Source organism: Oncorhynchus masou, chromosome 9 (genome assembly GCF_036934945.1).
Source record: "Oncorhynchus masou masou isolate Uvic2021 chromosome 9, UVic_Omas_1.1, whole genome shotgun sequence".
Classification (NCBI taxonomy): domain Eukaryota; kingdom Metazoa; phylum Chordata; class Actinopteri; order Salmoniformes; family Salmonidae; genus Oncorhynchus; species Oncorhynchus masou.
In genome coordinates this window covers 29,916,292-29,932,774 of record NC_088220.1, presented here as the reverse complement: position 1 = coordinate 29,932,774, position 16,483 = coordinate 29,916,292, and the positions used below count along the sequence as shown (strand labels likewise).

The 16,483-nt window shown below is 42.4% G+C and overlaps 1 protein-coding gene across 1 annotated transcript; it reads left to right on the top strand.

Annotated features, from left to right (window-relative positions):
- The first annotated feature begins 1,041 nt into the window (after nucleotides 1-1,041).
- On the top strand, nucleotides 1,042-16,247 carry LOC135545818 (transcription initiation factor TFIID subunit 7-like). The gene is made up of 12 exons (XM_064973727.1): nucleotides 1,042-1,166; nucleotides 1,355-1,431; nucleotides 1,771-1,849; nucleotides 2,305-2,438; nucleotides 2,711-2,831; nucleotides 2,963-3,021; nucleotides 3,474-3,546; nucleotides 4,069-4,182; nucleotides 7,423-7,623; nucleotides 14,588-14,700; nucleotides 15,396-15,455; nucleotides 15,925-16,247. Exons 1-12 carry the CDS (start codon nucleotides 1,127-1,129, stop codon nucleotides 15,967-15,969), a joined length of 1,116 nt encoding a protein of 371 aa, XP_064829799.1. The 5' UTR covers nucleotides 1,042-1,126; the 3' UTR covers nucleotides 15,970-16,247.
- The last annotated feature ends 236 nt before the right edge of the window (nucleotides 16,248-16,483 follow it).

The following is a 16,483-nucleotide window of genomic DNA, read 5'->3' as shown; positions in this document are numbered from 1 at the left end:
TTTGGACCATGATAGGACCTCAGTGATAGGTCCAGAGGAACTTGAAGGTTATGACCGACTCCACTACAGCCCCATCGATGTGAATGTGGGTGTGTTTGGCCCTCTGTTTCTTGTAGTTTCAGCTCCTTTATCTTGCTGACGTTGAAGGAGAGGTTGGTGTCCTGGCACCACACTGCCAGGTCTCTGACCTCCTCCCTGTAGGCTGTCTCATCATCGTCGGTGATGGCCTACTACCATCATGTCAACAGCAAACTTAATGATGGTGTTGCAGTCATGTGCTGCCACACAGTTGTGGGTCAACAGGTAGTAGAAGAGGGGGCTAAGCACACACCCCTGAGGGGCTCCTGTGTTGCGGGTTAGCATGGCAGATGTGTTGTTGCCTAGCCTTACCACCCGAGAGCGGCCTGTCAAAAAGTCCAGTATCCATTTGCAGAGGGAGGTGTTTAATCCTAGGGTGTGTTGAAAGCTGAGGTGTAGTCAATGAACAGCATTCTCACGTAGGTGTTCCTTTTGTCCAGGTGGGAAAGGGCAGTGTGGAGTGCAATAGAGATTGTCATCTTTTTATTTTTTATTTCACCTTTATTTAACCAGGTAGGCTAGTTGAGAATAAGTTCTGTGGATCTGTTGGGGCTGTATGTGAATTAGAACGGGTCTAGGCTAACGCAAAATGGTACGCAGCATCATCTGGATATGTGTGCAACAAAAGTTTAACATTCACCTTCTGCTACCATTTCTGTCAAACCATTCACACATACAGTTTGAAACATATGTTCCATAAATCCAACGTATGCAGCACACAGAACGCACTACAACTGCCTCTGCAACCCAATGCTGAATGGAAAACGCAGCGTTCCATCTGAAATGAATGTACTTCGGTGTCCCCACCTCTGTCGGTGTGATCGAGGCGTTATGCTGCACTGTGTGTGCTGCAGTTACACTGCAATGACTGCAATATTTTTCCGAAAGGGATATACTACCGTCCTGCTCCCATTCTGACCAGTAGGTGGCGGAATAGTCCATTGAATTAGGTCAAACGTAATCAAAGAAGATTCTTCCGGTTTGCTGTGTTGTTTCTAGCTGTGTGTGCATCGACAAGGCTCTTTATTTCTAATTTCAAGTAGTCACCATGCAGAACAAAAAGACCAAATCGACCTCCAAAATAAAAGGTACGTTTTGTTAACATGTGGAATAGGAGATCGCCCGTCTTCGGTGAAGCAAGCGTAACGTTAACGTTAATAGAAACTCAACCAGATAGCTAACTAGCCAGCTAGCTAACTAACTAACCAGCTAGCTAGCTAGATAATCAAACCTACCAAATATGACTATTAATATGTTATTATGCACTGATTTGCAGTGGGGAAGGTCGGTTCGAAAAACAAAGATGATGCACCCCATGAGCTGGAGAGTCAATTTGTCCTGCGGCTGCCTACGGTAAGGAAACACATGGAATACAATGGGATAAGAGCATTTTTGGTTTTGTGTATACTTTTTTTTTTAAATAGCCACGTATCTCAAATTCAAAATGATGCTATTTTTTAACCAACTTAGCTACAGTCTACCTGCTGAAACTTGTGAATTTTGTCCCAGAATGAATGTCACCATGATTGATTAATAATTGCCAACCATAATTGAACCGGATACTCAAAAACTCGTTCGCCTGTATTGTACCTTTCTGTGCAACCATGTCTTGAAATAAAGGAAATCATACTTGACATGGCATAAACTGTTTTGGAATTGATGTATATCTTGACTGCATGATCTCTGTCAAAGGAATATGCCTCAACAGTGAGATGTATTGCCCAGTCGAGCAGCATGAACCTCAAAGACAGACTCACCATTGAACTGCACGGTAGGTATTGAGCCTTCATGTCTTGTTAGTTCAAGTGTACCTTGTTGTTTTCATGGAATGGTCCTAACTGTTCACTCACAATATTACCATCTGCTGCAAAGGAAGTTGGTCACACTGTAAATGTAGAAAGTTAGGCTTTGTCATTTGCATAATTCAAATCAAGGATAAGGTAAATTGGCCTCATTAATCATGCTAATGAAGCAACTTGAAATTAAAGTAGAGAGAACCTTGTTTAACCCTGGTGCTCATTTAACCTTTTTTTGGTTCATAAGCAGTTATACCAGCATCACATTACAGAATGGCCATTCCTTCCCAAGAAAGCACCTATTGCCAACATAAGGATGAAGTCATAGAAGTAGGATAATTACAACGGACATTCAAGTAAACCTGTGATAGAAAAATAATTTGACTAATGGTCACCTATGTGTGAAATGACATCATATGATGTTCTGTAGCTGATGGTCGTCATGGCATCGTGAGAGTGGATCGTGTACCTTTGGCGTGTAAACTGGTGGATCTGCCCTGCATCTTGGAGTCTCTGAAAACAGTGGACAAGAAGACCTTCTATAAGACTGCTGACGTCTGTCAGGTAGGACAGGAAGGATGCTCTCATACAACCACCATATAGGAGTAGAATGGTGTATGAAGTCTCCAGACCAGTTGTCAACGGCTGCAGTGTCTGCTCTAAGGTTTAGAATGCCCTGTTTCTGGGCAAGCCGAGAGTTTTTTCACCTAGTCGGCTCGGGGATTAGAACCAGGGATGATTGATAATGACCTCACATAGTATTGGTTTATATATTTTCAAGCATTCTATAAGGTCAATTTATTCATTGCTCTTTGACCCTGTTCTGTGTGGGGTAGATGCTGGTGTGCACGTTGGATGGAGACCTCTACCCTCCCTTGGAGGAGCCCACTGGTACTGTAGACCCCAAGAAGAAGAAGGACAAAGACAAGGACAAGAAGTTTGTGTGGAACCATGGCAGTAAGTAGAACTATATCCCCTCTGTATTGAAATATGCTGAGTAGCACTTTGCAGCCCGCAGAGACTTATCTTCAAGCCTCAGCCAATCTGACAGTTCTGTTAACTTTAAATCATGATGTTTTGGTCTCCAGTCACCTGTCCTCTAAAGAACACAAGGAAGAGAAGATTCAGGAAGACGGCAAAAAAGAAGGTACTGACATCTTGTGTTTCCCCTAGAGCTCTCTCTCTCCCTCATCTTGTGAATATTTTCTTCAGATGATGTCGGGTTCTCGTCCCAGGCCTTTAATTCAAACAACACATTTACATTTCATAAAAGAGGAACTGCAGCGGATGTAAAAACTAAGATTTACATAAAAAATAAAGGCCTTCCATCTTCATTTGCCCCAAAGGTTTGCAAGAGAGCAATCTAACTCTCTGCTTTGATCCAAGTGACAGAGAGAGCGAGTGAGAGGAAAGATTCCTACTTTGTCTTTTGAATAAATCTTCTTTAAGGTGCAACACCATATCGGTTTGGCTCGCTGTTCTTAATCGCTAATGTGTTTGCTGGCACATGGCCAGCCATTCGCTAGGGGTGTGTGTGGGTGTGGGGGTGGGTGGGTAGTCTGGAGGCATGAAGTAAGTCTAACCTGATTTCCTCTGCAGTACATCGAGTCTCCCGACGTGGAGAAGGAGGTGAAGAGATTACTGAGCACGGACGCAGAGGCCGTTAGTGTCCGTATCCTTTTAGCTCACTCACTGGGGCAAACGCGCACACACACACTCTGTCTCTAACGCTGCACCAAACCGTCACCGGGTATTGCGGTACCTTTTATACATGCACTGTAAATGACACACAACACATCCAATAGCTGTTGACCAGCGGGGGCCCTACTCTGCTGGGCCTCACTTGAACTGACTCCTGCTAACGTGTTAATGTGAGACCTGCACACCAACACCTTCGTCAATAAGCACCGTGACGAAATGATAAAGCAGGAGGAACCATTCCCCAGGGACGTTGATGTGAATGTGTTCTCGGTCAACTTACCTGGTGGGGGGGGGGGGCGTGCACAGAACATGGGACAGCATCAACATCGGAGTGCATCTCCCTTAGTGTAGATTTCAATGGGCGGTGGTACATGTTAATATGCCCTTGTAGGCCCATAGGGAAGCCAGTTTTGAGTAGCTGGAACGTGACATAACTTAATGAAAGCGGTGAGGTAGTGTTTGGTGTACAATGTTTCCCTAACTTGGCGTTCAGGCTGGGAGGTGATAGCTGAGGATGAGACCAAGGAGGCAGACAACCACGGCTCTCTGGCCAACCTGGACTCATCACCTGGGACATCAGGACACAAGATGGGGCATGGCTCCTCAGGTAAGCACCATGGAAGTGGGCAAAATGTAGTAATACTTTAATATGATCATTGAGCAGATGTGAAGGTTCCGTGCAGAGTGACTCTCAGTTAACTTAGTCCACATATTGAATAGATGTATTATGTTTGGAATGAGAGCCATAACTGATATTACAGGCTCCTACCACCTTAGGGCTGTCACACCCACACAGAAGTTAGAACATACAGTATGCCACATAGCCTTTCACTGCTCCAACGCAGTACAGTAGTACAGTAGGCCCTAGTGCAGGGTTTCCCTAACTTTCTTTTGGCCCACAACCCTATTTTGGTCTCAATTGTTTTTGCGAATCCCCCCCCCCCCCACACACACACCATGTTAAAAAACGGCCATCAACGGCCAATGTTAACTTTTTTAATTGGGGCTATGACAATCTATTAAAAATCAGTCTGACAGTACTTTTGACAGTAGTTTAATTATTTAACCTTAATTTAATCTGAAGGAAGTCCGGTTTGAAGTGACTGAAATGCATCAGAAAGGTCTTGGGATGTTCAGAAGATCATCAGACAATCATTTTGTTTGATCTTGATGTTCTTTTCCCCCCAGTCTGATTTAGTGCCTGGTCTTGTCCACTCTGTTCTAATGAGGCTTGTTGGGTTTTGTAAAGAGAAACAGAAGACACATACGTGTTCCTGAGAGTCTAACCTTTCAGTGATGGGGTCATAATATGTAGTTTAAACCAATCAAAAGATAGAGCCACATTTGTAGGGAGAAAACAGAAACCGCTCTGTTTATTACAGTCACATCTAGCGGCTACCGGAGGTTACTGACATAACCCCGGTTTTAAGAACTAAACAAGATTATTATGATTTATTTTTTAAGTTTCTCTCGCGACCCCTAGTTTGGGAAACGCTGCTATAGCTTGTTCTCCATCTTTTAAAATAGTGAGCCAACATGTTTTCAGCACTTATTTCCCTGACTGATTCAAACTTGTTTTACTCGGGCTCTCGTCTCTGCAACAAACATACAGTTCCCTCAGAAAGTATTCACACCCTTGACTTTTTACATATTGTTTTTGTCACAGCCTGAATTTAAAATGGATTCAATGTACATTTTTGTGTCATTGGCCTATACACAATACCCCATAATGTCAAAGTGGAATCATTTTTTGACATTTTTGAAACAAATTAATAAAAAAGGGAAAGCTGAAATGTCTTGAGTCAATATTTTGTAGCTTAAAGCCGTGTCGTGTCTTTACTATCATTAAGTTGACAGTAAATTCTCTGTAATTAGTAATACGCGATTAGACTTAATCATGTAATCGTAATTAACTAGGAAGTCGGGGTACCAAGGAAAATATTCAGATTACAAAGTTATCATTTCTTAAAATAACTTTTCAGATATTTTATATCGGATCAAATAGTCTTCTGATTAATTAATTATTTACTTTACCTCACGTTAGTCTCATTCCAAACGTTGTAAATGGTTGGTTATCTGCACGAACACAGTCTTCACTGAGTCATCCATACATCAATTGTCTTAAATCATTTAATTATTACTAACTAAGTAATTAATAGAAATGCATAAACAAACAAACAAGGTAAATATGGTTACAAGAAATGTGCCCTAGTGGGCTAAACCGGCATCGTGGCTTGGTGGACAAAAGGGTGAGTCAGCTGAGAAGTCACTACAGAGTGATAATTATAAAAATTGAAATGCTAATCCATGAACGCTCACTCATTCGGGAACAATTGCAATCAATATATATATTTTCGCTCAGTGTGTCATCTTGATCTCTGTTGAAAAGTTGTTTCTTTTGTAGAATTGTCCGTCTCTCTCTCTCTCTCTGTCGTGGTTAAAGTGGATAGTTCAGAGTGACATTCATGTTGTTGTAGAATGGATGTTTCGGCGGTTGTCGTTCTTCGCGTTCAATGATACCGAATTCCTAGCTGCAGACTAGTAATTAACATCAAAGACTTGTTCTTATTCTGTCAGTATCGATAGTCTAAGAGTTTAACCACGTGGAATGTGGTATGGATTCAGCAATGGTCTACAACCTTTGTACTCCCGTGATTGAGAGAAACATGGTCTGGTGATAATTTCTCAAAGTTGGGTTTTATTCGGAATTGCAGAAAAGGGCTGTCCCAGGATGCCTGACCCTAACTGGGCTCGGGCGGTCCTCTGATTTAGTTAAATTCAGAAGGGAATTGGAGTTTCCTTCATTACAGTCCAGAATCACATCACACAATTTTACAAACAGTATCATACTCACTCATTCATCTTATATAACAATTAGATGTAAACCTCATATCTGAGGCTATTATATAAACAGCGTTATGGCAATGTGGCCACACCGTCTGCCATGAGCCTCATGAGAACATAAATGTTGTTCGGACCTCAAGTTCTGTGAGGTGGAAGAAATTCCTTTGTTCTCTATGAAAATTCACTCTGTCTCTTATACTGTGTGTCCATGAGGCAGGGTCTTCTCAGGAATTTACGACCTCTCTCTGACCACAGCAGCCTAGTTGAAGGAGGCAGGGAGAGGGGGGTGGGCTTGCTGAACCCAAAGAGGGCAACGTCATGACAGCCGCAATCAGCAGTTGAAACGATAGTGTGCTCTGGAGTAATGGAACCACTCTCAAATTCATAGACATAGGTATGGTTGCAAAGACTGGCCATCCGTGATATCAAAATGATAGCTTTATCATGTTGTGAGTGTTTGTTTACATTTACTTTGTTTACAGGCATTGGTGTTAAAAAAGCTTGTATTTTGGTTTCCCATGGAGTATGACAGTTGCGCTAATGAGGCATTTATAAGTTATATTCTTCAAGAATCACTGTGTACATATCATTCATTCATTTATAGGTCTAAAATGTATGTACAGTAGCTACTGCGTATTGCTCCTTTAAACCATTCAAAAGATAGAGACATATTTGTAGGTAGAAAACAGAATCCTCTCTGTTTATTACAGCCACATCTAGCAGCTACCGGAGGTTACTGACATTTTCCCGGTTTTATGAACCAAGTGCGAATTTATTTATTTAGAATTCTTTGAATATTTTTTTGCTGCGGACCCATTTTCAAATTAGGTGGGGTCCGGACCCCTAGTTTGGGAAAAGCTGCCTTGGTGTTTCTAAAACTGTCCTTAAGGGAGGACTGTGTTTTGTTGGTGAAGAGTGGTCACAGTAAGAAGACTGAATTATTATTCTTATACATTTTTTTGATATTTTATTTGACAATGTGAAAATCAATATTTTCTTCCAGCCCAACGTGATGAGCTGAGGGAGATCTTCAACGACATCAGCAGCAGCAGCGATGATGAGGAGGACGAAGGGGACCTTCGTCATGAGGACGAGGACCTGAACATCATGGACATGGAGGAAGACCTGGTTAGACAGCTCCAAGACAAACTCAACGAGTCATCAGACGGTGCTCGGGACGAGGCAGACAGGAACAACCAGATAGGTGAGGCCGGAGGGAGAAGAGGGGTGCTGGAAAGAGAAAGAAGGGCAACGGAGAGTGGGCGAGTTTGTTTTTCATCACCGGGGCGATTGGGGGGTTGAAGATTGCAGTCATAGATATTAAGAGATTGGCACACCGTCCCCATGTTGGCACAACATGTTCCTTTGCAATAACATTGTTATTTCTATTTATTATAAGTGAAGTGTGATTGTTTTGTAATTGGTATAAACATGGCGCCTACCTACAGTATTGGAATAGCAGCCAATGTGGGGAGATGTGGCTGTAATAGCAGAACAGAAGCACAGAGTATGGACAGACAATAAGAGGGCCTCAAATCACATGAAACACTCTCATTGTCCCCATGTCAAAACGGACGACGGCAATACCCTACAACAAGTGAGCTTGAGTTGGAATGAAGCTGAGTTTTCTAGGTCAGAGAGACATCTCCCTCCCTCCCCCTATCCCTTCATCTCCAGTTATATCCCCATTCAGAAGACGGACAGGTACTCGCTCTCTCCTCCTGGGGCTGGTTCAGCCACTGTGCTTTCTGTGACAGCTGACTGGCTTACATGGAACTGTCTGTCACACAGCCAACACTGCACCCCCGTCCTGCAGCTCTCTCTCCTGACTCTTGTAGGGCTGCATCTTTCAAAGTCTGGCTGTGGCCGCCGACACGTAGTGCTTGTAATGAGGACCATGGCAACTGAAAACGGGTTTTCAATCCATACTGACTGTGTGGGATGATGTTAGCTAAGACGGTGGCTCATTGTGCATTAGGTTTTGATTGAGTTGAATGGAAGCCACATGACCGTTGTTCCTTAGTAATACGAGCCCCTGTGGAACAGAATGAGAGCAGTCTGTTCTATTCCTTCTATTTCTATCGAGCAGACAGCTAACATTCACCTCAGTCACTTAGCCTGGTCTTATATTCACTTTAAATTGGCCTATTGCACACTTTAAAACCCAAAGATCGAATCAGGGTCTGTAGTGACGCCTCTTGCACTGAGATGCAGTGCCTTATACCACCTTAGACCACTGTGCCATCTTAATAGTCTCACAACTTTTCATTTTTTTTATACCCTGAACAAAAATCTAAACGCAACATGTAAAGTTTTGGTCCCATATATTATGAGCTGAAATAAAACATCCCAGAAATGTTCCACACGCACAAAAATTTTATTTCTAAAAAATCTTCCTGTTAGTGAGAATTTCTCCTCTGCCAAGATAATCCATCCAACTGACAAGTGTGGTATATCAAGAAGCTGATTAAACAGCATGATCATTACACAAGTAACTTTGTGCTAGGAACAAAAAAAATGGCATTCTAAAATGTGCCGTTTTGTCACACAACACAATGCCATCTGTATGTAGGCGAGCAGATTGCTGATGTCAATGTTGTGAACAGAGTGCCCCGTGGTGGTGGTGGGGTTCTGGTATGGGCAGGCAGGCATAAGCCATGCACAACAAACACAATTGCATTTTATTGACTACAATTTGAATGCACCAAGATACCGTGACGAGATCATGAGGCCCAAGGTATCTGTGACCAACAGAGGCATATCTGTATTCCCAGTCATGTGAAATCCATAGATTAGGGCCTAATGAATTTATTTCAATTGACTGATTTCCTCGTGAACTATAACTCAGGAAAACCTATGACATTTTTGCATGTTGCATTCATATTTTTGTTCAGTATACAGTGGGGCAAAAAAAGTATTTAGTCAGCCACCAATTGTGCAGGTTCTCCCACTTAAAAAGATGAGGCCTGTGGTCATCATAGGTACACTTCAACTATGACAGACAAAATGAGAAAAAAAATCCAGAAAATCACATTGTAGGATTTTTAATTAATTAATTTGCAAATTATGGTGGAAAATAAGTATTTGGTCACCTACAAACAAGCAAGATTTCTGGCTCTCACAGACCTGTAACTTCTTCTTTAAGAGGCTCCTCTGTCCTCCACTCGTTACCTGTATTAATGGCACCTGTTTGACCTTGTTATCAGTATAAAAGACTCCTCTCCACAACCTCAAATAGTCACACTCCAAACTCCACCATGGCCAAGACCAAAGAGCTGTCAAAGGACACCAGAAACAAAATTGTAGACCTGCACCAGGCTGGGAAGACTGAATCTGCAATAGGTAAGCAGCTTGGTTTGAAGAAATCAACTGTGGGAGCAATTATTAGGAAATGGAAGACATACAAGACCACAGATAATCTCCCTCAATCTGGGGCTCCACGCAAGATCTCACCCCGTGGGGTCAAAATGATCACAAGAACGGTGAGCAAAAATCCCAGAACCACACGGGGGGACCTAGTGAATGACCTGCAGAGAGCTGGGACCAAAGTAACAAAGCCTACCATCAGTAACACACTACGCCAGGGACTCAAATCCTGCAGTGCCAGACGTGTCCCCCTGCTTAAGCCAGTAGATGTCCAGGCCCGTCTGAAGTTTGCTAGAGAGCATTTGGATGATCCAGAAGAAGATTGGGAGAATGTCATATGGTCAGATGAAACCAAAATATAATTTTTTGGTAAAAACTCAACTCGTCGTGTTTGGAGGACAAAGAATACTGAGTTGCATCTAAAGAACACCATACCTACTGTGAAGCATGGGGGTGTTTTCCTGCAAAGGGACCAGGACGACTGATCCGTGTAAAGGAAAGAATGAATGGGGCCAGAGATTTTGAGTGAAAGCTTTTGTAGGTGACCAAATACTTATTTTCCACCATAATTTGCAAATAAATTCATTAAAAATCCTACAATGTGATTTTCTGGATTTTCTTTTCTCATTTTGTCAGTCATAGTCGAAGTGTACCTATGATGAAAATTACAGGCCTCTCTCATCTTTTTAAGTGGGAGAACTTGCACAATTGGTGGCTGACTAAATACTTTTTTGCCCCACCGTATATATTGTAGACAAAACATCCACATACAGAGGCACACCAACATCCACTCTATCATCCCTGCCCAGGCCCACAGCCCCGTCTCCAGCGCCCGTATCACCCTCCACTACATGGCCTCAAACTGCACCATCTTGTTCCTCTCTGTTGCCCACGCGCTTAACATTTAAATAATAAAGCATTTGGACGATGGAGGTTTGGTTGATTTCCAATTAAGCATACGCTTTTTTCAAGATGATATGAGAAAAGTATTGTCGAAGTCAGCAGGTTTCTCACTACACCCCCATATGCCATGTCTTGAAATATGCAGACAGACGGATTAAAAGTTAATGTACATTGTAATACTACTGACAGCCAACGTTCTAACTCCGCCCATAACTTTTGGGTTTTATAGTATTCCCAGAAGGCGTGCATCATTTAGTCATGGTTCGTTTTACACTTAAGTCATGACTCTGCCTTTGTGCTGTAGAATTGGTGAATCCTGTCTCTTGTCTAATCAATTCTATACATTGTTTGTGCTGGATTGAGCGTAGATTTTCATTACCTGGAATTTCGTTAGATCCAATATTCCCTACATCCTGTGCCAATATCAGTTATTTTTAAGTCTTGGTTCCAATAGTTTATATATTTTTTTTATCTTAACTATCATATGAATATCATTTTCTTACTCAGATAGGGTTTCTTCAAAATTACCCTGATGTCCAACAGATTTCAAATTGGCATTTCTTGATATGAAACATTTAAGTTGCATGTTTGAAAATATTTACACTACCGTTCAAAAGTTTGGGGTCACTTAGAAATGTTCTTGTTTAAAAATAATAATAATAATAATTGTCCTTTTAAAATAACAAAATTGATCAGAAATACAGTGTAGACACTGTTAATGTTGTAAATTACTATTGTAGCTGGAAACGGCTGACAAGTCCTCAACTGGCAGCTTCATTAAATAGTACCCACCAGTCTCGACGTCAACAGTGAAGAGGCGACTCCAGGATGCTGTCCTTCTAGGCAGAGTTCCTCTGTCCAGTATCTGTGTTTTATTTGCCCATCTTAATCTTTTCTTTTTATTGGTCAGTCCGAGATATGGCTTTTTCTTTGCAACTCTGCATAGAAGGCCGGCATCCCGGAGTCGCCTCTTCACTGTTGACATTGAGACTGGTGTTTTGTGGGTACTATTTCATGGAGCTACCAGTTGAGGACTTGTGAGGCATCCATTTCTCAAACTAGACACTCTAATGTACTTGTCCTCTCGCTCAGTTGTGCACCGGGGCCTCCCACTCCTCTTTCTATTCTGGTTAGACCCAGTTTGCTCTATTCTGTGAAGGGAGTAGTACACAGCGTTGTATGAAATCTTCATTTTCTTGGCAATTTCTCGCATGGAATAGCCTTCGTTTCTCAGAGCAAGAATAGACTGACGAGTTTCAGGCCATTTTGAACCCACAAATGCTGATGCTCCAGATACTCAACTAGTCTAAAGAAGGACAGTTTTATTGCTTCTTTAATCAGAGCAACAGTTTTCAGCTGTGCTAACATAATTGCAAAAGGGTTTTCTAATGATCAATTAGCCTTTTAAACTGATATACTTGTATTAGCTAACACAATGTGCCATTGGAACACAGGAGTGATGATTGCTGATAATGGGCCTTTGTACGCCTATGTAGATATTCTGTTCAAAATCAGCCGTTTCCAGCTACAATAGTCATTTAAAACATTAACAATGTCTACACTCTATTTCTGATCAATTTGGTGTTATTTTAACTGACAAAAAATGTGCTTTTTTTTTCAAAAACAAGGATATTTTGAAGTGACCCCAAACTTCTGAACGGTAGTGTACATTGGTCACTCCAAAATTGCTTTTTTAATTCTGTAATGGAAATGAATCTATTTCCTAATGCCAAGTGTTTTAGGGAGTGTTATTGGTTCTTTTGGAATAAGTAACATTTTCTTCCACATCGTTGTAGTGTTCATAACTATGAAGTTGTTAATGTGCTTAGCTTTATCCTTAGAAAATAGACACGTCAAAATATTCTGTCCGGTCCTCTGGCAGTCTCTATGGGGGTGCCACAGGGTTCCATTCTCGGGCCGACTCTTTTCTCTGTATATATCAATGATGTTGCTCTTGCTGCGGGCGATTCCCTGATCCACCTCTACGCAGACGACACCATTCTATATACTTCCGGCCCGTCCTTGGACACTGTGCTATCTAACCTCCAAACGAGCTTCAATGCCATACAACATGGCCTCCAACTGCTCTTAAACGCTAGTAAAACCAAATGCATGCTTTTCAACCGATCGCTGCCTGCACCCGCATGCCCGACGAGCATCACCACCCTGGATGGTTCCGACCTTGAATATGTGGACACCTATAAGTACCTAGGTGTCTGGCTAGACTGTAAACTCTCCTTCCAGACTCATATCAAACATCTCCAATCAAAAATCAAATCAAGAGTCGGCTTTCTATTCCGCAACAAAGCCTCCTTCACTCACGCCGCCAAACTTACCCTAGTAAAACTGACTATCCTACCGATCCTCGACTTTGGCGATGTCATCTACAAAATTGCCTCCAACACTCTACTCAGCAAACTGGATGCAGTTTATCACAGTGCCATCCGTTTTGTCACTAAAGCACCTTATACCACCCACCACTGCGACTTGTATGCTCTAGTCGGCTGGCCCTCGCTACATATTCGTCGCCAGACCCACTGGCTCCAGGTCATCTACAAGTCCATGCTAGGTAAAGCTCCGCCTTATCTCAGTTCACTGGTCATGATGGCAACACCCATCCGTAGCACGCGCTCCAGCAGGTGTATCTCACTGATCATCCCTAAAGCCAACACCTCATTTGGCCGCCTTTCGTTCTAGTACTCTGCTGCCTGTGACTGGAACGAATTGCAAAAATCCCTGAAGTTGGAGACTTTTATCTCCCTCACCAACTTCAAACATGTGCTATCTGAGCAGCTAACCGATCGCTGCAGCTGTACATAGTCTATTGGTAAATAACCCACCCATTTTCACCTACCTCATCCCCACACTGTTTTTATTTATTTACTTTTCTGCTCTTTTGCACACCAGTATCTCTACCTGTACATGACCATCTGATCATTTATCACTCCAGTGCTAATCTGCAAGGTTGTAATTATTTGTCTACCTCCACATGCCTTTTGCACACAATGTATATAGACTCGCCTTTTTTGTACTGTGTTATTGACTTGTTAATTGTTTACTCCATGTGTAACTCTGTGTTGTCTGCTCACACTGCTAAGCTTTATCTTGGCCAGGTCGCAGTTGCAAATGAAAACTTGTTCTCAACTAGCCTACCTGGTTAAATAAAGGTGAAATAAAAAAATAAATAAAAAATTCTGGGGATGAGCATGCTAATCTTCAATATGTTGTTTTAGTGTGTTTAACGATGTCGCAAGTGAAAGCCCTGGGTGGCCGCTTCTCAATTCTCAATCTCCTTTTCCACCATTCACACTCATTAAGGAGTTGGAAGAAGGAAGCTCTGTGTATTCTGATCAGTGCCGGTCAAAGAGAGGAAGCCCTGTTTGTTTGATTTCAAGAGAGGAAGCCCTGTTTGTTTGATTTCATTTGGGCCTGTAGCAAATGGCTGGTCTTGGCTATGTGTGGAATAGTCAGTTGGTTGAATCTCCATACGAGTTTCTTCCTCCTTTCAAGTTTTCCTTTCCCTGCTTCCTACATATCTTAAATTGATGCATGTCTCGTGGTAGGTGTCCAGCGTGTTGTTTTCACTCTAATGTAGGCTAAAGGAATAGCTATCTTTCTGTGTTTTTTCTACTTCATTAGTCCACTATTGATACGGTCCCGACATGTTTTGCATGTCAGCAATCAAGTTCAAGATATAGGATGTTTCAAAATGCAAATTGTAACTTGAACATTTTGGGACGAATGAAGAACATTCAAAAAAGCTCTCCTTTTTAGTGTGGGCTATTCCTTTTTAAAGAGTGGAGGCGAGCAGAGGAACACACTTGATACTATGGAGATATTAAGTAGACTGTGTGTTTTGTGACGGAAGATGGGAATGGTTCCTCTGTCTGTTCCTGTAGTGATGGAGTACCAGATGCAGATAGACGGTGTGAAGGCCAAGCTGAAGGAGACGCGCGCCCGCAAGAAACAACAGGAGGACCTCATCATGAAGGTGGAGAACCAGGCCCTGAAGGTGAATTATAGACGCACACAACTTTTGACATTTACGTTTGATTCATTCAGCAGACTGAGACGACCACAAAGGCCGATTCATAAATAAGGCCTTCAAAAACAAGTCTTAGTAGCAGGCTCATATTCACACACACACCCACACACTCTCCCTCACTCTCACACATACAGACACACACTGTCCCTCACTCTCACACACACACAGACACACACCGAGGCAACCTTGGAGGGAGAAGTCTTTATGTGGAATATAACCCCTCTAAGCGACTGAGTGTAAAACTTCCCAAACTCAGACCGCATAAAGAAGGCATAAATATTACATTTCCACCATCAGCCCTTTGGGCAGGGGGGAGGGGAGCATTAAAAAATCATTGTTCCGCCAACTGCTCTTCGGGGACAGATTTACAGCGTGTGGGACACGGGCGGGGACAGAATTATTTTTTTTCCCATGTCGTTTCAGCTCTGTGCTCGGCTGGCCGGGCCTGGCTGTGATCTATCTTTCACTGTTATTATCACAGCCACAGGAAAAGGTCACGGTTGTCTGACTGGCATTCCAAATGTCCTTTCTGTCAGATGGAAGATACGCTCGCTAGGAAACGGCAGCACGCTGGATTTTCAAACATCAGAACAAGCAAAGGGAACTGTCTAATGACTGAACCCTTTTTGTTGTTGTTTTTCCTCCCCCTCTTCTTTCTGCAGAACCGCTTTCAGGCTCTGCTTAATGAAATTATCCACCAGGAGGAGAGAGAGATGGAGCAGGTAACGTTGTCTGAGGAAGACAGGAAAGGATATTTTAAAACTGCATCAGTTTATGACCTCTTGTTTGGTTATGAGTTATAAATGTAATGAATTATTGTCTTTGGTATTAAGCAGCATTTGCTGTAAAGGTGCAACTACGCTGCTTGAGTAAGAGAGACAAACTAACCGAAACATGTTTGTTTGTAAGAACTGCTATTGTTTTCCTCTAGTGACTGAACATCCCTACACATCCCACTTTTAGAAGGATACGGGTGGTCTTTATAGCCAACATCCAAGCCAAGTAGTTTACTCAATCTTAATTTGGATTGTCAAGAACTCCTAACACCAATCTGAGTATCTGTTTCAACTTGTGTCTTCACATTAGCTTGGTTTGCTGTTTTGTATTGACAAATGAATAATGTTGGAAGATGTGTCAATCATCCACTTAGCCTACCAATTACAGCCGGGCTCCGTTTCTCTGTTCCAACAGCTGGCCTCGCTTCAGGAGCAGCTGGACTCGCTGATCGAAAAGTGACCCAAGTGACCAGCAGGGGGCAGCCAAGTGTCAAATAGGCACAGTGAGAACCATGGGGGAAGAGCGAAGAAGCATCTGCCACCTCTGACAGCCCTCCTCAGTGACATGCTGTGTCATTCCATTATACATTTTCCCTTTAGCCTCCAGACATCATGATTCATTTTTATTTTGTATTGTTCCTATTTTAATTCTGGGATGTTGTCATGTTAGTAGGATTATAGAATGAGGGTTGTCTGTCTGCTACTCTGTATGAATAAACACTTTGTCTTACCATTCAATCGTGTGTCTGTTTTTGACATTTTATAGTGACACCGTCTTACTTCATCTGAGTGACCATACCTATTACATACTAAGTCATCAACCCTGTTGACTGGACAGTAGTCTCCAATGTCCTCTCTGATTACCCTGCTAACTTCTAGAAAGATTGTCTTCCAGATCTCTCTCTACCTCACCCTCACATGTTCCTCTGGTCACCCGCCTCTGACTTCTTACAGGGGATTATTTTGAGGATTGG